The sequence below is a fragment of the Scyliorhinus canicula genome, chromosome 12 (assembly GCF_902713615.1).
Source record: "Scyliorhinus canicula chromosome 12, sScyCan1.1, whole genome shotgun sequence".
Lineage (NCBI taxonomy): Eukaryota > Metazoa > Chordata > Chondrichthyes > Carcharhiniformes > Scyliorhinidae > Scyliorhinus > Scyliorhinus canicula.
The window spans coordinates 140784825-140807132 of NC_052157.1; the positions used below are offsets into that span (position 1 = coordinate 140784825).

Below are 22308 nucleotides of genomic sequence, written 5' to 3' on the forward strand. Positions count from 1 at the left end.
ACGCATACACCGGACATGCAGATTTTAATCTTTCTGCTCCTACCCCGCACAGAGTTGGAACAGAAATCCATGGGATCAGTCACAAACAATGAGATGTTGGCGTTCGCTATCTGCTCACTGGACCACGAATCAGACTCGCTCACTTCTCACTTTCTATTGAATGGTTGACTATAAATAGCAGAGGTGAAGCTGAACACAGAATCGCTTTTGGAACCTACCCCATACAGCTCTGCTCTGGTAAGTTGGATGTTTCTCGTTTTTATTTCATCCCATTTTAACCTCAAATTCTTCTAATTGGTCTCGACCTGTTTTATGTTTATTCCTGCTTTGTAATTCAGTCCGTAGTACCAATTTAGCCAGATACAATGTCACATTGCACAGATTTTAATGCATTGAGTATAGATAAATTTCGAAAAGCTGCTGCCTTGTGAAGAGAAATGATGCCATTTGATTCTTTTTTTTAGGATCATAACCTCCAAACTATAAACATGGCACAAACAAACCCAGCAGGAGTTTTCAAGGTACTGTCTATTTCTCCAGGATAATTAATCAGAATTGAAATCTTAGCTATGATTCACTGCTCTTTTTTTTTTACAAAACTGAATATCACAGAAAGAGTAATAATATTTATCATTGCAGATCACTGTTTATGATCAAGAAAATTTCCAGGGCAAGAGGATGGAATTTACTGCATCCTGCAAGAATATTATGGATTGTGGTTTTGACAATATTCGATCCTTCAAAGTTGATTGTGGAGCGTGAGTCGAACAGCCTTTACATATTTTCTTTAAATTAAGCACAGCCCTTACCATTGCTGTCTAACATATTCCAATTAAACCGTGCCAGGCTTAATTAAAATGCAATTATTGATTTATTTTAAATTCCATTGTCACTTGTAAATCAAAGTAATCATTTCACTGGAATGTATTATTTTACCCTTGTGCACATTCGTACAAATCAGCATTGCTGTTATTTTCTCAAAACACAGCTTGGTTGATTTAGACACTTATAACATAAGAGGGAATTATATCTGTTAGTTGTGCACATGTATTATTGATCTAAAGCAAGTATTAATATATTTAGGGTGCAGTTCCACTGTTACTTTTGGTCCAATGCAAAGTAGCTTCCACACGGCAGTGGGACAGAAAAGTCAGGGGGATTAAAAACCTCGGGTTGGTGTTTCACGCTCATTCTGCAATGGTCAGGTGACAATATAGCTCTAGCTAGTTTGGGATTATAGTTGGACAATAGGAATTCCAAAAATCAATTTACTTCCCGTGACTTGTTTTTTGCCGTCTGTATGAAGTACATCAGATTTTCAAACCCCTCTGCATAAACCGCACACATCTACTGTAGGTGATATGTGTTGGAGCCTAAAACTGGTTTTCTAATGTCCAAATAAATGTAATCGAGTAAAGTGGCAGTTGACTCTGTTCTCGCAACTCGCTGAACACACACTTGTCTTGAACTCAGGATAGGATGGCCTAGAATTTCCTACTTGGGTACAACCCAAAAGATAGACACGAAACCGTGTCCCGTGTTGTACCCATTTTGCCAACATCAGGTTACCCCCCACTAGAATGCTCCCAATTTCATTAGAGCAGGGGTGGGCAAACTACGGCCCGCGGGCCGCATGTGGCCCGCCAAAGGTCTTTATGCGGCCCACCAAGATCAAGTCATTAAAAAAAAAATAATTAAAAAAAATTTATTTTTTATTTTTTTATTTTAAGGTTAATATGGGGGGGCTGTTGGATTACTGGTATAGGGTGGATACGTTGACTTGAGTAGGGTGATCATTGCTCGGCACAACATGTGTTTCACGTGAAGTTTCTACTTTAAAATATTAATTAATAAAAATTAATTGCTTTTTTTTTTCTTTAAAAACCTTTTATTTTGGCTATTAAAAATATTAATTATTTTACTTAATATACTATGCGGCCCTTTAAAATTGTGAATTTCTGAATGTGGCCCTTGTTCGGAAAAGTTTGCCCACCCCTGCGTGTGTTCAAATTTCCATGACTTGGCATAAAACATCAGAAACAATTGAGACCCAAGGCAATGTTAAACTCACATCAGGGTATTTTAATTTGTTGAACCATTATTCAAGCACATCAAGCTCAGCCTAAAACCTGAATTGAGGAATTTTTGAAATTATTTATACTTGGTCATAAATATACAACAAAACAGAAAATATGGATCAGGTCTCAGTGAGGATATTTTTTTCTTAAAGTATTCAAGAATTGCAATGAAACAAATGACTTTTGTTTCTGCTGTGATTCAAAATGTGGTCCGCCATGCTGGAATCCCCTCCTGCCATCAAACAGGTTACTTGCATTTGAGAGTTGGGGGCGCAGCCAATTTTGTGGGGCGAAATTTGTACAGATGTAGGATTTGATGGAAAGAAGGAAATTTATGCATATTGTATTTTCTGCAGTATTATTACTGTCACATTACTGGGCAGGTCTTGATCATTACAACTGTCAGGCTAAATTGGGTAATGTTTTCAGCAGCACAGTCGTTAGCACTGCTGCCTCACAGCGCCAGGGACCCAGGTTCAATTCCGACCTCGGGTAACTGTCTGTGCGGAGTTTGCACGTTCTCCCCGGGTCTGCATGGGTGTCTTCCGGGTGCTCCGGTTTCCTCCCACAGTCCAAAGATGTGCAGGTTAGGTGAATTGACCATGATAAATTGCCCTTAAGTGTCCAGGCATGTGCAGGTTAGGCTACAAGTTTGGAGGTATAGGACGGGGTGGTTCGGTGCACTCAATGGGCCGAATGGCCTCCTTCTGCACTGTTGGGATTCTATATAGGGATTCTATAAGGCAGAAGCAGGTGATTCATATTCTGGATAGCAGGGAGCACTGGCCGTCACACAAGATTCAAGACTGCAAATTCAAGTATTTTTAAGGAATTTTTGGGGAACAAGTTTGTAACCCTGAAGTTATTCATCAAGGGAAAACCCCATCAGTTTTGGATAGTTTAAAGGTCTCATTTTACCTATTGCTGCAGAGATAGAAGTTGGACTGCACCTTGCTTATATTTGCTGCTGTGTTATGTAGGTGCAGTGGCTGTTCTGATATTGCTGATAGATAATAAGTTGGGAGTTAAGTTTCTCTATTTTAAACCAGGACAGAGCGTATCTATTGTAAAAGCTGATCAAGGGCAGCACGCTGGCACAGTGGGTTAGCCCTGCTGCCTCACGGCGCCAAGGTCCCAGCGTCAATCCCGGCTCTGGGTCGCTGTCCGTGTGGAGTTTGCAAATTCTCCCCGTGCTTGCGTGGGTTTCGCCCCCCACAACCCAAAAGATGTGCAGGGTAGGTGGATTGTCCACGCTAAATTGCCCCTTAATTGGAAAAAATGAATTGGGTACTCCAAATTTAGAAAGAAAAAAAAAAGTAAAACCTGATCTGAGAGCAATTTTCTTCTTGTAGGTGGGCCGGTTATGAACATTCCAGCTTCTTCGGGCAACAATTTATCCTGGAGAAAGGAGAGTACCCTCGCTGGGATGCCTGGAGCGGCAGTAATGCTTACCACACTGAGAGACTCATGTCCTTCCGCCCTCTTTGCTCTGCTGTAAGTCAGTTCACCGTTAAATATCTGTCGGGCTTGAAACTAGCTCAGCATATGCTCCACAGTGCAACATATGTCACCAAATAAGGTCACATTACACAGTACGGCTTCTATGATTAATCTCTTTGAGGCTATTTTTTTAATAAACTGCATTAACATAAATTCATAGACTGGTAACAGCACAGAAGTCCGTTCAGCCCATCGTGTCCATGTGGTTCTCTGCAAGAGCATTTCAGCTTGTCTTGCTCCCCAGCCCTGTCCCTGTAGCTCGGCAATATTTCTCTCTTCAGGCGCTTATTTCATTCCCTTTTGAAAGCCACAACTGTCAGTGCTCTCCAGAACCTAACCACCCACTGCGTTAAAAAACGTTTCTCCCCCATATTGGTTCTTTCCCCGATCATCTCAAATCAATCTGGTTCGAGATGCATTCGCAAACATGAATGACATTCTCCCCATATAACTCCATTATAGTGTCCAAATGGTTAGGTCGGGTTTTGGAGATAGGATGGAGACTGTGGGCTTAGATAGGGTGCTCGTTCCAAGGACTGGTACAGACTCAATGGGCCTAATGGTGTCCTTCTGCACTGTAAGTTCTATGAATTTCCTCTCAACCTTCTCTCCTCTAATCCCAGCTTCTCCAATCTATCTTTGTGCTTCAGCTGGATGAGGTCGAACCAGTGCTTTGTAAAGGTCCATCCCACTTCCTTGTTTGTGCACTCTGTGTCTCCCACTTAAAAAGCTGAGAATCCTAAATGCCTCTGTGTCCATCAGCACAAAGAGATATGGAAAGTGATCAGGGAGCAATGTAGAGTCACAGCATTGTCAATATCTGGACTTGCAACTCAACTCAAAAACTGAAAACTCCTCCTTGTGCTGAAAAAACATCGATAACAAAAGTCTGTGACAATTATGTTAAAGCTTTACAAAGCACTTCTTGGACCACAAAAGCAAAATTGTATTTGGAGGCAGTCACCGTGTTCCAAAAAGATATAATTACATTTTAACGGGCAAAGGGACAAGTTTAATCCCAGATTTAAAGTGAAGCAGTACAAGGACAGGTACAGAAGTGTAAGTTTCACACTCTTTATAATAAATACAAGATGTTAAATGGTAGAGATATACTCCCATTAATTCTCCAATACAGACTTTGTTTTGTTCACTCACAAATGTATTGCAGCATCTACAAACATACTCAATTTTTCCTTCAGCACCATAAAGAATCCAAAATCGTAATTTTTGAGAAGGAAAACTTCATTGGAAGACAGTGGGAGATGTGTGATGACTATCCCTCTTTGCAAGCTATGGGCTGGTGCAACAACGAAGTTGGATCCATGAAGATTCAAGCTGGCGCGTAAGTTGTGCTTTTTCATGTTTAAAAAACAATGAAGTTGTGTTGTTGCAGTTTAAGGAAGAAAACTTAGCTGGATCCAGCAAAGTCTTGCCCATCTGAGGATGTTGATCAGTTGCCACTCCTAAAATAATAGTTTACCCGAGGACTGAAAATAACCTATTTGACCAATTCCAACTAGTTCACAAGTAACCAAAGTGGGATGTCCAAGCTGGGCCACCTATAGTTCCTGAGACTTTGCAATTCAGTCCTGGAAGGCCTGGCACTTGATCCCATTTACAGCGATATGCCCCGATTCATATTTATGAAACTTAACACGTATTCAAAGTTAATTTACATAAGGCATGCTCTTTTTCAACCCCAGGTGGGTGTGTTACCAGTACCCAGGATACCGTGGCTTCCAGTACATCATGGAATGTGATCGTCATGCTGGAGAATACAAGCACTGGAGAGAGTGGGGATCTCATGCTCAGACCTTCCAGATCCAGTCACTCCGCCGCATTCAGGAGTAAAGCACAACATCAATAGAGCATCGGAGGGGGGGCCACAGAGGAAATCTATAGGTATAATTGGTACTGCATTCTGTTGTAGAACAACAACTTCTGTACTGTGATCGATTTAACATCTCATCACGATTACTTGGTCTATTGAAATATTCAAATAAAGTTATAAAAATGTTTCTTTCCCTTTGTCTCAAGTTGCACATGAGCAGACAAGCACAGCAGTCTGTTGAATTCTGGGAAACCACAGAGAGAGAAATGAGGCTCAGAGCACATCAACCCACGAGTGGGCTGTGTTCATTCTCACAAACACCTGAGTCAGCCTGTATTCGATTTATGTTTTGCTTTTCGGTAAGAGTCCAACTAAAAGTTTTATACATCCATCTGCTTCAAAGTAAATCAAAATGGCAGCTTAAACGTTACTATTTTGTCATCCATTGAACTGAACTCCATGAGAAATGGCATTTCTCAGGTGGGGCTGATTCATGGACTAAATTATCTAAAACAAACACTATAAATACACTCTGCACTTAGTGTTTACATAATGAAAATTTGCTCCATCGCACACAACCGGTTGAGCGCTCTTTCTTTTCCACATGGTTAAGGAGTCTAAGTGGCCTGGCCAGTTTGGTAGTTTAATTCTGCTCAGACAGCAGAACTCTTCAGCGAGTGCCAGCTGGAAACTACGTGATGTTGACTGTCCCCAGTGATTGGCTGACAATGTTTCACCCAGCAACTCCCCAACATGAAGGATGATATCTCCTTTGAAATCGCTCAAGCAATCAAGAGAAAACGTTGAAGACTCTGCAGAACATAAACAATGTTATCAAATGTTCATTAAAAATGCAGAACAGTTTCCTGTACTTACAAAAGTGGTCACGACCTTCAACTATTCTAGTAATTTACTGCCGTTAAATATTTTTCTGCCCAAATTACAGGCAATTGCGCTGTTACTTTAATAATTTGCGACAATGCGAAATGTTAAAAGCAATGCAATTGGACGTATTAAACAAATTACAACCTTTACTTTCAGATAATCTTGTTGTGCATTTAAAGTTAAATAAATTGTGCAACTAAAGATATAATCTCACTGCTAAACTTCTTGATTAGTAAAATGCGTATTGCAAAGACGTTCCATCTAGCTATTTTCTAAATCTTTTAACTTCAATTAAGCTATGAATTCCAGCAATGTACCAACCAAATCCCACTTGAACTTTGTTTAAATTTTGTACATAAAGTTATGTCACTTTTCTAAGCGTGCCATTGGGAAAGCATAATAATTACTTTGAGCCAGAGAAAGTTTTCCCCAGAATGCGAGTGTAAGCCCTACTTTCTTACCGTCTATGTCGGGCCAGGCCAGAAAAAGCACTCTGTCAGGAAACTGCTCCAGGATTTCAGGGCCACTGGTCTAAAGTTACAAAAAGAAAATGTAGCAATCAATACTTTCTGCCCTATCTTAGATTTAAGTCAACTATTTGTAAAGACTTTGGTCACCTGGCAACAATTTAAAAAAACATCTATAATTTTGATCAATACTGTCAAATTAGTCAAACGATAGTTGGTGATCCAACACATCAGCAGCAGCAGAATTGTACTCAATCACAATCTGTAACCTCCTGGCCCGGATTATCCCCCACTCTACCATAACCATCAACGCTGGTTCAATGAAGCATGAAAGAGGGCATGTCAGGAGAAGTACCAGGCTTACCTAAAAATGAGGTGCCAATCTGGTGAAGATAGAACACAGGACTACTTGCGTGCCAAAGAATAGAAGCAGCATGTGATAAGACAGAACTAAGCTATCCCACAACCAACGGATCACACCTAAGTTATGCAGTCCTGCCACATCCAGTCGTGAATGGTGGTGGACAATTAAATAACTAACAGGAGAAGGAAGCTTCACAAATATCCCCATCCTCAGCCCATCACATCAGAATAAAAGATGAGGTTGGAGCATTTGCAATCACCTTCACCGAAAAGGGCCGATTGAATGGTCCATCGTGACCGCCTCTTCAGGTCCCCAGCATCACAGGTGTCAGTCTTCAGCCAATCCAATTCACTCCTCGTGATATCAAGTGCTGAAGGCACTGGATATTGCAAACGTTTTAGGCCCTGACAATACTCTGGCAGTAGTACTGAAGACTGGTGCTCCAGAACTAGCCATGTCCCTAGCCAAGCTGTTCCAGTACAGCTACCCACTGGTATCTACCCGCAATGTGGGAAATTATCCAGGTATGGCCTGCCGCAAAAAAAGGCAAATCCAACCCGACAAATTAAGACTCCACAAGTCTACTCTCGATCATTAGCAAAATGGTGGAAGGTGACATCAACGGTGCTACCACGCAGCACTTACTCAGGAATAACGTGCCCACTGATGCTCAGTTTGGGTTCCGCCAGAGCCACTCTGCTCCTGGCCTTATTACAGCTTTAGTCCAAACACGTACAAAAGAGCTGAATCCAGAGGTGAAGTGGGAGTGACTGTCCTTGTCATCAAGGTAGTACCAGACCGAGTGTAGCACCAAGGAGCCCTAGCAAACTTCTCAGGGGAGAATTCTCCACTGGTTGGAGTCATTTCAAGGTAGGAACATACAAACATATGAATTAGGACCAGGAGGAGGCCATTCAGCCCCTCAAGCCTGCTTCGTCATTTGGTAAGATTATGGCTGATCTGAATATGGCCTCAACTCAACTCTCCTGCCTATCCCCTACACCTTTTGACAACAATCTATCTGTCTCTGCCTTAAAAATAGTCAATGACTGTGCCTCCACAGCTCTGTGGGGAAGAAAATTCCTGATTCATGACCCTCTATGAGAAAACATTTCTGCTCATCTTGGACTTTAATGGGAGACCAGTTATTCTTAAACTGTGCCCCTAGTTCTAGTGTCGCCCCCCAAAGAGAAATATCCTCTTGGCATCCACATGCATCACCTTTAAGGATGTTTCAATAAGATCACCTCTCATTCTTCTAATCTCCAAAATATACAGGCTCAACCTGTCCAACCTTTCCTCATAAGATCCTTATCCCAGAATCAGTCAAGTAACCATATTCTGTATAGGTTCTAATGAAATTAATTCTTAAATAAGGAGACCAAAACTATATTCAGTAATCTAGATGTGGTGTCACCAATCCTTGTAGCAGGACTTCCCTACATTATATTCCATTCCCCTTCAATAAACATCAACATTCCATTGGCCTTCCTACTGACTAGCTGCATGTGTCTCTGTGTACCAGGGATATAAGATCCCTGTGTACTGCAGAGTTCTGCAATCTCTCTCCATCTAATTAATATTCTGCATTTCCATCCTTCCTATAAAAATGGACAAGCTCACATTTTCCCACTTGATATCCATTTGCCAAATATTTGCCCATCCACTTAACCTGTCTATATCCCTTTGCAGACTCACGTGCTCTTCACAAGTTAGTTTCCTACCCATCTCGTGTCAACAGAAAAGGTTTTTTTAACTTTAAAGTACTCAATTTGTTTTCCAATTAAGGGGCAATTTAGCATGGCCAATCCACCTACCCTGCATATTGTTGGGTTGTGAGGGTAAGACCCAAGCAGACACGGGGAGAATGCACAAACTTCATACAATGACCCAGGGCCGGGATCAAACCCAGGTCCTCAGTGCCGTGAGGCTGCAGCGCTAACCACAGTTCCATCTGTGAACAGAAAAGTTAACAAGCACGCATTTGGTCCCTTCATCAAAGTCATTGATATAGATTATAATTAGTTTAGGCCCCATCATTGATCCTTGTGGCACTCCACTTGTTAACACCTTGCCAACCATTAAATGACCTATTTATGCCTAATCTCTGTTTCCTGTTAGCTGGTCAATCCTATATCTACGCTAATATGTTGCGCTCTACACCATGAGCTCTTGTTTTGTAGTAACCTTTGATGTGGCACCCTGTTAAATGTCTTATTGAAATCCACGTACACCACATCTACAAGTCTTCCTCTATCCTCATTGCTTGTTACTTCTTCAAAGTACAAAGGATGACTGATCTGGTGGTTGGAGTTTCAGGATATCACTGCAGGGATTCCGCAGGGTATAATGTCCTAGATGCAAGCAACTGCAGCTGCTTCCTCAATGACCTTCCCTCCAACTTAGGTCAAAAATGGAGAGGTTCAATGATGATTGCACAATGTTCAGCACCATTTGCAACTCCTCAGATATTGAAGCAATCCGCGTCCATATGCAGTAAGATCTGGGCAATAATCTTGGGCTGATAAATAGCAAGTACAACTTGTGCCGCTTAAGTGTCAGGCAATGACCATCTCCACCAGGAGAGAATCTAACCATGTCCTCGATGTTCCATGGCATTGCCATTGCTGAATGGTAATGGCACTATCAACACCCTGGGAATTTCCATTGACCTGAAATTAAACTTTACCAGCCATATAACTACTTTGACTGCAGGAACAAGTCAGAGACTGGGAATTCTACAGCAAGTAACCCACCCCCTGACTCCCCAAAGCCTGTCCACCATCTACAAGGTACAAGTCAGGTGTGTGATGGGATACTCCACTTACCATTTGGATGGGTGAGCTCCAACAATACTCGAGAAGCTCGACACCATTCAGGACAACGTATCTGCCTTGAATGGCAACTCATCCACCACCTTCAACATCCACTCCCCCCACCACTGGTGCACAGTGACAGCAGTGTTTACCATCAACAAGACGCACTACAGAAACTCACCAAGGCTTCTTCAACAGCACCTTCCAAACCTGTGGCCTCTACCACTGAGAAGAACAATGGCAGCGGATGCATGGAAACACCACCACGTGCAAGTTCCCCTGAAAACCACACACCATCCTAACGTGGAACTATAGTGCAGTTCCTTCACTGTTGCTTCATCAAAATCCTAGAACTCCCTTCCTAACAGCACTCTGAGTGTACATATGAACTGCAACGGTTCAAGCTGACTCCTCACCACCACTTTCACGGGAGCAATTAGGGATGGCCACATCCCGTGAACAAATAAGAAGAGTATGTAATTTGTACAGTTCAACTCCATTTAATATGGAGTATTGAATATCCATATTGATTGAAATTTAATATAAACTACATATTTACTTATTCAGATGATCATAATTCATGTTCATACATTGCTTTTTTCCCCCATTTCTACGGGATGTGGGCTTCGCCGGGTAGGTCAGCGTTTGTTCCCCATCCCTAATTACCCTTGAGAAGGTGGGGATGAGCTGCCTTATTGAACTGCTGCAGTCCATGTGGTGTAGGTACATCCACTGTGCTTTTAGGGAGGGAGCTCCAGGATTTTGGAGGAAATAAATTTGAACTGTAACGCTGAATTTGCACCATTCATGTTCTTAGGGCATCTCAAAGCAATGAATCACACTTTGGAGTGTACTCGTTTTTTGGAAAATGATGTTAATCGCTCATCTCATCTTGCTTATGTGTAAGATAGCTCTCGAGCTTGTTACAATGTTAGTTTCTACTGCTCATTATTCATGAGAGCTTCAGCTTCAATTTGACTGTGCAAAATACTTGTATTTTGCCCCGTTTTAGAATTCAACACCATGCTCTGCTCAGAGCCAGTTATATTCCAGTTGAGAAAAGGGGTGTGACTTAAATAGTGCTGTTAATAAGAATGTCTGCATACATTAGCTGCAGAAAGGTTTCTGTGAAAATTCAGTGAGGCCAGAACAGTAGATTTAGAAGTAACTGAAAACAAACAACAAACTTTATTAATATACAATTTTATGCAACATTTCAATGGTCAGCAATCCTATTTCCCCCAATTAAAATTTGGATCGAGCTGCAAGGGGGTATATGGTTCAAGTTGCACGCGTCAAAGATAACAGCGAGCAATCAGCCATGTGGAACCTGAACATAAGAAGCAGATACAAGAATAGGTCAGACACCCACTTGATCCCAACTCATCTCCTGCCTCAGCTCCACTTTCCCGCCCACTTCACCTATCCCTTGATTCTCTGAGACACTAAGATTTTGTCTATCTCAGCATTAAACACTCTCAACAATGGAGTATCGACATCCTTCTCGGTAACACAAGTCCAAACTTTCACAACACTTTGAGAGAAGAAATTTCTCATCGCCCCAATCTCAAATGATCGACCTCTTATTCTAAAACCATCCCCATATGTTCTAGATTTTCCAACCAGGGGAAACGTCTTCTCCATGCTTACCTTGTCAAGCCCTTCACACCCTTCTATGTTTCAAAGAGATCACCTCTCATTTTTCTGAATTTCAGGGAGAATATATCCAATTTACTCAGTCTCTTATTGTAGGCCAAGCCTCTGTCCCAAGAAACAATCAAGTGAACTATCATAATCCCACCTCAATTACACCACCCATCCTACTCCTGACTTGTGCCTCATAGATGGCAGAAAACTTTGGGAAATCAGGAGGTGGGTTACCTGCTGGGTGGCACAATGGTTAGCACTGCTACCTCACAGCCCCAGGGAGTCAGGTTCAATTCCAGCCTTGCGTAATTGTCCGTGTGGAGTTTACACATTCTCCCCGTGTCCGTGTGGGTTTCCTACGGGTGCTCCGATTTCGTCCCACAGTCCAAAGATGTGCAGATTAGGTGGATTAGCCATGATCAATGTGTGGGTTTAGGGAAAAGGGCGGGGGACTGGGCCTAGGAAGAGTGCTCTTAGGGTTTGTGTAGACCCGATAGGCCACACGGCCTCCTTCTGCACTGTTGGGATTCTATGGTGTGGAAGCATATCTTTCTTTGGAGATGGAGAGCAAAACTGTACACAACATTGTGTGTTTTCACCAAAGCCCTATACAAAGGTAGCAATAGCTCCTTATTCTTGTACCCCAACTTGTTGGAACGCTCTAAGGCTGAACATTGAGTCCCTTGTTAAAGATTTGACAGGGAGTTTGCTCCAAGAACAGAACTTACCCATTTTCTGGGTGATTTTATTACTGAACTTTCATTTTACTGTATTTACTATTACAAGGTGTGCAAAAAAAAGTGTTTGCGGCCTCTGTTGATTCTCGAAGTCACGCTTCATTCCAAAGAGAATGCCCCCTAATCTAGCCAAGCTTGAGAACAGAGCGTTGGCTAATAGCCTTAAAGTCAGCAAACCGTCTTGCATCATCCTATCATACTATTCCATGTAGACCGTTGCAACTTGAAACAACTACAGAAAGTAGCAGACACTTGTAAAATTGTCGCAACCAGCAGGAGAAGTCAACCAGGAACTAACCTGATGATCCTTTCAAATAGTGGTGTGGGACAGGAGGCTGGAATGGCCTTGGTCCTTTTGCTCATCTTCAGTAAGATAGGATGCTGGCGAGAGTGTTGAGCTCTGAAATGGCAGATACTGGCGTCAAACCAGCATTACATGCCAACTGATGATGTGATCTACCTATTCTTCATACTTATACAAACATTCAATGCACATGCTATTGCCTGCACCAATATGGCATCTGGTGCAATTCACATTACACTATTCACACATACCACAGATGCGATCTTGGAGATCCAGGGGAACTTGTGAAGCCTAACTTCTCATCCATTTACTATTGGATACAAATTAAGAATTTAGAAGGAAGGGAAAAAGATTTGTTGACTATACATGGGGAAAAAAAGTGTAAATATATCCTAGAAAGCTAGTGGTCTTTAGACTGATGTAGCTGCTTTGTTATTTACCAATCGAAAACTTGTTGACCGTATCCTGTTACCACCGGCGCACAGTGGCAGTCATGTGTTCCATCTATAAGATGCACTGCAGCAACACACCAAGGCACCTTAGGCAGCACTTACAAATCCACGACCACTACCTCCTAGCAGGACAAGGGCAGCAGTAACCTGGCAAACCCACCACCTGGAGGTTCTCCTCCAAGTCACTCACCATCCTGACTTGGACAAATTTCACCGTTCCTCCACTGTCGCTGGGTCAAAACCCTGTATTTCCTTCCTAGCAGCACTGTGGGTGTACCCACACACTATGGACTGCAGCGGTTCAAGAAGGCACCTCGACACCACCTTCTCAAGGGTAATTCATAGTGGGCAATAAATGCTGGATTATTCAGTGACACCCACAATGAATGAATTTTTAAAAAATGTCACATTCCTCTATCATCACTGTCATCACAGGACTCGAATGGCTCATGTCATACATAATGGAGAAAGGGTCTTCATTCCATAATTCATTTCCCTGACTTATCCCTTGCCAATGCTGTAACCTCTTCCAAATCCTTGCTCTTTTGACTCTGGCCCTCTTTCGATACTTCCCTGCTGCTTCACCTTCAATAGCACAGTCTTGGGCTGTCTAAAACCCCGAACTGTAAAATTCTCCCTCACACCTTAAGGCATGCCATTTTTGCAAGCCTCTGTTCCTCTCCTAAACTCTTCTACCATTGCTTGGCCTTTGAAAGCACGTCAAGATAGTGTACTACATGAAAGGTGCTAGGTAAATGCAGATTGTTGTTATGTGCAGAATTTGAGTCTATCATTTCGTTGAAGTAGATCTGCATCGACCTTCGATTTATTTTTTTCAAAGCTGAGTTATTGCAAAATCAGCTCTTTTCTTTTGAACTAAATTAAAGGTAAAACAAAGGTAGAGTTGTTGCAGTTTTAAAGTTTAAGGCAAATGAAGCAAAATAGAAAAGAAAATGCAAAGTTTTCTATAAGTCACTCCGAACATGTTATTTAGTGGAACCACACGCAAAGTGACAGACAGAAGTCCCCACCTCACACATGACTCAAGTTACTCTGTAAAAGTCTTGTACGTACCACAATCTCTGAATATCGCATTTCTGGCGGATAAACAATATTTTTGTCAAATGCTATCAGATCTACTCCTTGGCTCTTCAGCAGATACTCCCAATATCCTGTTCCCTAACATCAAAAAAGAAGCAAGATTAAACATGGTATGTTAGAATCACAACTGATGATCAATTATTTGATGTAATCCTTTCTGACTACATTGTTACCAGTATCCTGACCATAGCCATCATTCCCAGCACGCTGATCTAACAGTCAACCACCCTCTGTCAAGAACTGCTGAAACATTTGCTGACATCTTGCCATTTACAGTTCTGGATCTGTGGTGTCCTGCCCTGAAAGTATTGTCTGGACTTACTTACTCTATTCTATGCGTCCTATTGGTCTATAAAATTCCCTCTTAGTCTTCACTTTTCATGGCTGAAGAGCTCAAGATTATCAAGGTCTCCTCCATACTCCCCTCGAAAACATCACAGATTTGCTACTTTGCGCAGCTCGGTGTTAATTCCCAAGGCTGGTTGGAGCCCTTATTTCAAAGTGATCATGAGTGTAGCAGTAATCCGGATTACAGCCTGTGCCCAGGGCAATGTACTACCTCAGCATGACTTTGCGACCGTACAAATCAGGAGCTGAAGTAGGCCATTCGGCCCCACCAGCCTGCTCCGCCATTCAATAAGATCACGGCTGGTCCATTTGAGTTTCGAATTGCACATTCGCATCTATCCTGATAACCTTTGATTCCCTCGTCTAACAGGAATCTACCTACCTCCACCTTAAAAGTATTTACCGACCTCCATCTCCACTGCCTTCTGAGGCAGAGAGTGCCAAAGTTGCAAAACTCTCGGATAGAGAGTTCCTCCTCAACTCCCGTCTTAAAATCCCCTCATTTTAAAACAGTGCCCCCCACCGCCGCCCCCCCCCCCCCGAGTACTATACTAACCCACAAGAGGAAACATCCTTTCCAAGTCCGCCTTGTCAAGACTGTTCAAGATCTTCTATACTTCAATTAAGTCACACCTCACTCTTCTTTTTTTTTTAAATAATTTTTATTCAAATTTTTCAACTACAATTTTCTCCCAAAATAAAATAAACAGAGTATAAAAATAAACAGAACCCCCCCAATACAAAGCAATAAATTAATAACAATACAAAAAAACAAGAAAGTAGCAAACAAACAGTCGCAAAAACAAACCCCCTTAACAGATCCCTAACCCCCCCCCCCCCCCCCCCCCCCGGGTTGCTGCTGAGATTGACCACCCTCTAACCCTCCGCCAGAACATCGAGAAAGGGCTGCCACTGCCGGATGAACCCTTGTACCGACCCCCTCAGGGCAAACTTGATATTCTCCAGCCTGATGAACCCGGCCATGTCATTAACCCAGGCCTCTGGGCTCGGGGGCTTCGCGTCCCTCCACTGTAAAAGAATCCTACGCCGGGCTACTAGAGACGCAAAGGCCAGAATGCCGGCCTCTTTCACCTCCTGCACTCCCGGCTCCGATGCTACCCCAAAGACCGCGAGCCCCCAGCCAGGTTCCACCCTGGAGCCGACCACCTTGGACAAGGTCCCCGCCACCCTCTTCCAGAACCCCTCCAATGCCGGACACGCCCAGAACATGTGGGTATGGTTCGTCGGGCCCCCCGAGCACCTCCCACATCTGTCCTCTCCCCCAAAGAACCGGCTCATCCTGGAACCAGTCATGTGCGCCCTATGCAGCACTTTCAACTGAATCAACACACCTCACTCTTCTAAACTTCTTTTCCAAACTCCAATTGAAACAAAGCCTTTCCTCATAAGACAACCCGCTCATTCCTGATATCAATCTAGTAAACCTCCTCTGAACCACCTTCAATTTTGGATGATCTGGACTCAACTGACTTTAAACCGTGTTTTTCTAGTTACTTATTTGTTTTTGCCGCACTTTCTTCAGCCATCTTGAACACCTACCTAAACATTAAACATTCCCCTTGGAAAGTTTTTGTCCACACATGAAAAACTTTTGGCTCCAAATTTTAATTCCAAACACAGCACCTTTTCATCCATACTGCTTTACATCAGGAAATACCACTCCATCTGTAAACTCTATTGATTCTTTGCAGTCCCAATCCCCTTTCCCGGCATGGCTCATCCACAAGTCTAACTACCTTGTATAATGACTGTAATTCCAGAGCATTAATAAACAGGACATCAAATCGAGAACCCTCTGGGCAGCCTGTTCCCATTGAAACGTGCAAAAATCTTACTGGGCTCAACAAGGTAGATGCAGGAAGATGTTCCCCCTGTCTGGGGTGTGGTGCCATCTGGATCCAGGGGACACAGTCTCAGAAAAAAGGATACATCATATCGAACTGAGATGAGGAGTAATTTCTGCACTCTGAGGGTGGTAAATCCTTGGAATTCTCTACCCCACAGGGTTGTGGAGGCTCTGTCATTGAGTATGTTCAAGATAGATCAATAGATTTCATAGATGCATAAAATTTACAGTGCAGAAGGAGGCCATTCGGCCCATCGAGTCTGCACGGGCCCCTACAAAGAGCACCCTACTCAAGCCCACTCCTCCACCCTAGCCCCACAACCCAGCAACCCCACCTAACCTCTTTTGGACATCAAGGGCAATTTATCATGGCCAATCCACCTAGCCCGCACATCTTTGGACTGTGGGAGGAAACCGGAGCACCCGGAGGAAACCCATGCAGACACAGGGAGAACGTGCAGACTCCGCACAGACAGTGACCCAAGCCGGGAAATGAACCTGGGACCCTAGAGCTGTGAAGCAACTGTGCTAACCACAATGCTACCATGCTGCATTTCTAGATAGAAAAATAAGGGATATGGGGATAGTGCAGGAAAATGGCGTTGAGGGAGAAGATCAGCCATGCTCCAACTGAAGAGCAGAGCTGCCTTGAGGAGCCAAATGTCGAACTCCTGCTCTCATTTACTCAGTTCAATTCAGTTCAATCCAAATCCGTGACTCACCTGGGTTTGTAACAGACACAGGCGGTACATTATCATTTTGGAGGTTTAGCTAGATGCTGTCAAATGCATTTCTTCCTAATTTGCGATATTATCTTCTCAAAATGTTATATCGTTGAAAAGGGACATGGGAGATGTATTTCAGGTTTTTTTTAAATTCTAGAATTCCTGTAGTGCAGGGGAGGCCATTCGGCCCATCGGGTCTACACTGACCCTCTGAAAGATCACCTAACTGAAGCATACTCCCCCATCCTAACCCCATCACCCCACCTAACCAAGACATTTTTGGACATTAAGCTGCAATTTTGCATGGCCAATCCACCTAACCTGCACATCTTTGAATTATGAAGAGCATTTATAAATTGAATTTGGGGAAACTATTTACTTTCATTGGGGGTCTGTGACAAGGGATCATCAAGTTAGAATTGTCACTTTTCTCAGAGTGAGAGGCAGTAGAAATGTCTTTACACAGATTGCCCCATGGGTTAATTGGGGCAGAGAACATTGCTCCATGGAATTGGTAAGAAGTCTTACAACACCAGGTTAAAGTCCAACAGGTTTGTTTCAAACACGAGCTTTCGGAGCACTGCTCCTTCCTCAGGTGAATGATTTGGTGAATGATTCACCTGAGGAAGGAGCAGTGCTCTGAAAGCTCGTGTTTGAAACAAACCTGTTGGACTTTAACCTGGTGTTGTAAGACTTCTTACTGTGCTCACCCCAGTCCAACGCCGGCATCTCCACATCATGGAATTGGTGGCAGCGAGGCATGGTGGTGGTGGTGGAACTGGAAGTCATTGATTCTCCCGGGAAGAGGTCAATGGGAGCGTGCTCAGTACACAGTACACTGCAAAAGATAATAATGGCATTTTCAAGTGCCCCAGGATGGTATGACTTTCTTCGGCTGGAAAAGGTCAAATACGAATTAAGGGGTTTGGCGGAGGGCTTCGAGGCAAGGTGGGTGAATATTCGTAGCCACGTTTGAGGAGCTGTCAATTGTGGAGTATGGAGTAAAGCACAGGGTAAATGGGACCTCCTCTTGTGCAAGAATGAGCCAGATACAGTTTAAAGTGGTGGGGCGAGAATGAGTGGGTTCTTTCAGGAGGCAGCAGATGAGTGTGAGAGGTGTGGAGGGGGGGGGGGGGGGGGGGGGGCAGCGAATCACGCGCACATGTTTTGGGATTGGGAAAAATTGGGAAGATTCTGGGTGGGAGTGTTCGTGGCCTTAGCCAGGATAGTGGAGGAGGACGTGGACCCAGACCCTTTGGTGGCGATATTTAGGGTTTCAGCGAAGCCAGAGCTCATGGAGAGGAGGAAGGCCGATGTCGTGGCCTTCGCCTCTCGGATTGCACGGCGGTGGATTTTGCTTGATTGGCGGTCGGCATTGCCACCTGGGATAGCGACTTGGTTGGGTGACCTGTACGACTTCCTGCGGTTAGAGAAGATAAAGTATGAGTTAAGGGGCTCTGCAGAGGGGGCTTGAGGAAAGGTTGAGGATATTTGTGACCGTATTTGAGGAGCTGTTCGTCGCAAAGGGACCGTACGGACCGTATAGATGATTGTTGGGAAGTATGTTTCATAGAATAGAACAGTACAGCACAGAACAGGCCCTTCGGCCCTCGATGTTGTGCCGAGCCATGATCACCCTACTTAAACCCACGTAACCCGTATACCCGTAACCCAACAATCCCCCCATTAACCTTACACTACGGGCAATTTAGCATGGCCAATCCACCTAACCCGCACATCTTTGGACTGTGGGAGGAAACCGGAGCACCCGGAGGAAACCCACGCACACACGGGGAGGACGTGCAGACTCCACACTGACAGTGACCCAGCCGGGAATCGAACCTGGGACCCTGGAGCTGTGAAGCATTGATGCTAACCACCATGCTACCGTGAGGTGTTTATTTGCTGTAACCTGTTTTGATACATATTTGTAATAAAATATATATATTTTAAATGTTTGAGGAGCTGTTCGTCGCGCGGGGTGGGGGGGGGGGGGGGGGGGGGGGGAGGAGGGGGGTGAAAAAGGGAACATTTGTACAAACTGTATCGTTGTGTGTTGGGGAGCTTTGCTCCGCGAATTGCTCATGTTTTGTAACCATTTATAGAAGTTTGGAATAAAATATATTTAAAAGAAGAGATTGTAACTTTTTGCCAGTCAACTTTTAGTGCCACCTAGGTTTTTTTTATTTGTTCATGGGACGTGTACATCGCAGGCTGTGTCAGCATTTATTACCCATCCCTAATTGCCCTTGAGGGGCAGTCAAGAGTCAACCACATTGCTGTGAGTCTGGAGTCACATATAGGCCAGACTTGGTGAGGCCGGCAGATTTCCTTCTCTAAGGGCCATTAGCGAACCAGATGGGCTTTTAGGACAATCGACAACGGTTTCATGGTCATCTTTAGACTTTTAATTTCATCAGCAGTAGTCTGGGTCTCTGGATTACTAGTCCAGGTACAATACCACTACGCCACCGCCTCCCCTTGACATGCCTTTCACCTGAGCCTGCTTTCAGCTGACATGCGTTTACAGGACAATCAACAGATTTGGAAAGCGAGCAAATAATCTGGATATTGTACATGAGGTGACAGGGAGGGGACTGTAGCCATCTGAGATGGCAACCTGCAAAGGACCATGGGAATTGTGGCCAACCCAGGACTCAGACAGATACAGAGCTTGTGTGAATTTGCAACCCAGATAGCTAGACCTGATCGAAACCCCCGCTCGTTTGCATTCTAATGGCCCATTTCCCCAGAACAATAGGACTGCACTCAAAACCGATACAGACACAGACTAATCGGCACCAACCCCCAACCACCAAAGGTCAATGGCCGCTAAGGACCCGCCCAGCCACCAAGGCAACCCCCCTTTATTGGACAAAATCGAAAGCAGTGATCAAAGCCTGTCGAATTATTGGGTCCAAGATTAAGGACCGCCCCAAAGAGCGCAAAACCCTAGAGGGATAAAAAGAGACACAGCCATGTGTTCGGTCTCTTTTTGACCCGGCCTGTGCCAGCCCAACTGCAGCATAACGACCAGACAGCCAAGTTCAAGACCAACGATCGCTACCTGACAGATGAGCTCAACAGAGACAGAGTCACTTATTCAAACCAGCCACGTGAGATCAAGATAAAGCCCTTATCAATCTGCACAGCGCCGGTCACCCTGAAGTTAGGCATAGGTTATTGTAGCTGATAGGTGTAGTTTAACTTGTAGTATATTGTGCTTGCATGTCAAAGTAACCCTTGTGTGTAAATAAACCATCTTTGAACTTCAACTGACTAACTGGTTGTGTGTGTGGTCATTTGACCGATATATGGGAAAGCCTTGTGGATCAGTAAGAGAAACAGAAACACCCACAGTACTGGCCACACTGTTGGGACATAACATCAGATCATTAATAGAGCCTCATCACATTATTGACAACAGGACCTACATCACTGAGCCCAGACCCTTGTTGATGTCCCAGCAGGAGTGGCAAACAATGCGATCATGTTGCAATTCGGGCGTTACTTACAGCACCAGCTGAGACCACTGGCTGGTTTAAATCTGAAATAAAGGTGATTGCCTCCGCGTTCGGAACTGAAAAAGAAAATAATATTTGCAGCTTTTGGCAACTCAGTTCGTCAACATTCCTCAGTAGCCGGACCAGCTCTCTCCTTCGCCCATGCTGCAACTCTGGGTCACAAAACCGGTGGACGTCTGCCGGAAACTGCTCCATTTTGGCGCGATACATTTTGTAATACAAGTTCTCCCCCCCGCACTTTCTCAGTTCGACTGTCTCCCACTGCATTTCGCCATCTGCCTCCATTGCTGCCTCCCCCTGCGGGAACTGTCGCTCGCTCTGACGGTGGAGGAAGTCAGCACAACATTAAAGCGGCGCAGCACCTCCCCGCGGCAAAACAAATCACTGCAGGCAAGATGCCGACGAAGAAGTTTCCTTCAAGCTCAAGATTTGGGATCACAACTGCAATTGCATCAAAAAAAAGGCTAACAGGTCGTTTTGTGTTCAATTTGGTGAAAGCAGTTTTTAAAAAAAATAAATAAACCTTTGTATTATTTTATGAATGAACAATGAGGATTAGCAATGAAGAGTGGGATTGATGATGATGGCAGATTTGTGAAGATTGTTTAGTTTAACTAAAGGCATCCAAGAGGGGCTGTGAAACAAGTGACTTTTTAAACAAAAATGAATATTAATTCAAATAGTGGAAACGCATTTGCTTTTTGAAATGACTGGAAGTAATTCTTAAAATGTGCTCACCATTTGTATGCACTGAATAGCTCAAAGAATGGGCACTAACATTTTCTTGGTGTTGAAATCTGCACCATTTCCCAATTGAAGTTTATTAAAGACAAGCTGGTTTGAAGGGAGAGGTCCTGAGGAAAAGCTCGAGACAGCAGTTTACTGTAACATCTCCAGACTAATTCGCAATCCTGCTATCCATAGAGACCTTAGCCACTTTAATAACTTTGAAAACCATAGTTTTCCTAGTCTGGAATACTCAGAATTCGGATATTGTGAAAGTGACACAACATAAACCGGACAGACAGACAGGACGTTTAAAATATCGCTGTTGGTGAAAATCTTCGACTAAAATTGTAAACCCTGGAGATACTCAGTAGGCCAGGCAAGAACTGTGGAGAGAACTGATGTTTGAGGCACAGATCCTGATCTAAAATTTAAAGATATGAGAGAAATGCGTTTTAAAATGGGGACAGAAGAAAGGGAAGAGGAAAGCAAATGGGTGTAAATTGAGAGAGGTAGATACTTAGTGAGACCTTGGTTTCCTCGTGCATCAGTCCCTGAAAGTAAATGTGCAGGTAAGTACAGCAGGCAGTAAAGGCGGCAAATGGTACGTTAACCTTCATTGCGAGAGGGTTTGAGTATAGGAATAGGGATTCTTTACTGCATTTGTTTTTTTTTTATATTTTTATTCAAAATCTAAATTTATAACAAATACATCATCAAAACCAGAAAGAGAATATTACATAGTACAATATCATAAAAAAGAAAAGACACACACCCAATCATATAGATCCCACCCAATTCCCGTGTCTGAATGGGTCTCACGTCCCACAACCCAAAGGTGTGCAGGACGGCACAGTGGTGAACACTGCTGCATCAAGCGCCAGGGACCTGGGTTCAATTCTGCCCTGTGACTGTCTGTGTGGAGTTTGTTTGTTC

At 43.6% G+C, this 22308-nt stretch overlaps 2 protein-coding genes across 3 annotated transcripts; one reads left to right on the top strand and one right to left on the bottom strand.

Moving 5' to 3' along the window:
* Window positions 1-138: 138 nt before the first annotated feature.
* On the top strand, window positions 139-5596 carry cryba1a (crystallin, beta A1a). The gene is made up of 6 exons (XM_038814307.1): window positions 139-237; window positions 465-521; window positions 640-758; window positions 3431-3572; window positions 4778-4920; window positions 5282-5596. Exons 2-6 carry the CDS (start codon window positions 489-491, stop codon window positions 5427-5429), a joined length of 585 nt encoding a protein of 194 aa, XP_038670235.1. The 5' UTR covers window positions 139-237; window positions 465-488; the 3' UTR covers window positions 5430-5596.
* A 184-nt stretch (window positions 5597-5780) lies between these two features.
* LOC119974936 lies at window positions 5781-20978 on the bottom strand. 2 transcript variants are annotated; one of them, XM_038814303.1, is made up of 4 exons: window positions 20638-20978; window positions 14156-14260; window positions 6756-6825; window positions 5781-6221 (listed from the first exon to the last, which is right to left on the bottom strand). In XM_038814303.1, the coding sequence occupies exons 1-4, from the start codon at window positions 20929-20931 to the stop codon at window positions 5929-5931; spliced, it is 762 nt and encodes a 253-aa protein (XP_038670231.1). In that variant the 5' UTR covers window positions 20932-20978; the 3' UTR covers window positions 5781-5928. The 2 variants fall into 2 exon arrangements, with proteins under 2 accessions (XP_038670231.1, XP_038670233.1); XM_038814305.1 differs by lacking the exon at window positions 14156-14260.
* Window positions 20979-22308: the final 1330 nt, after the last annotated feature.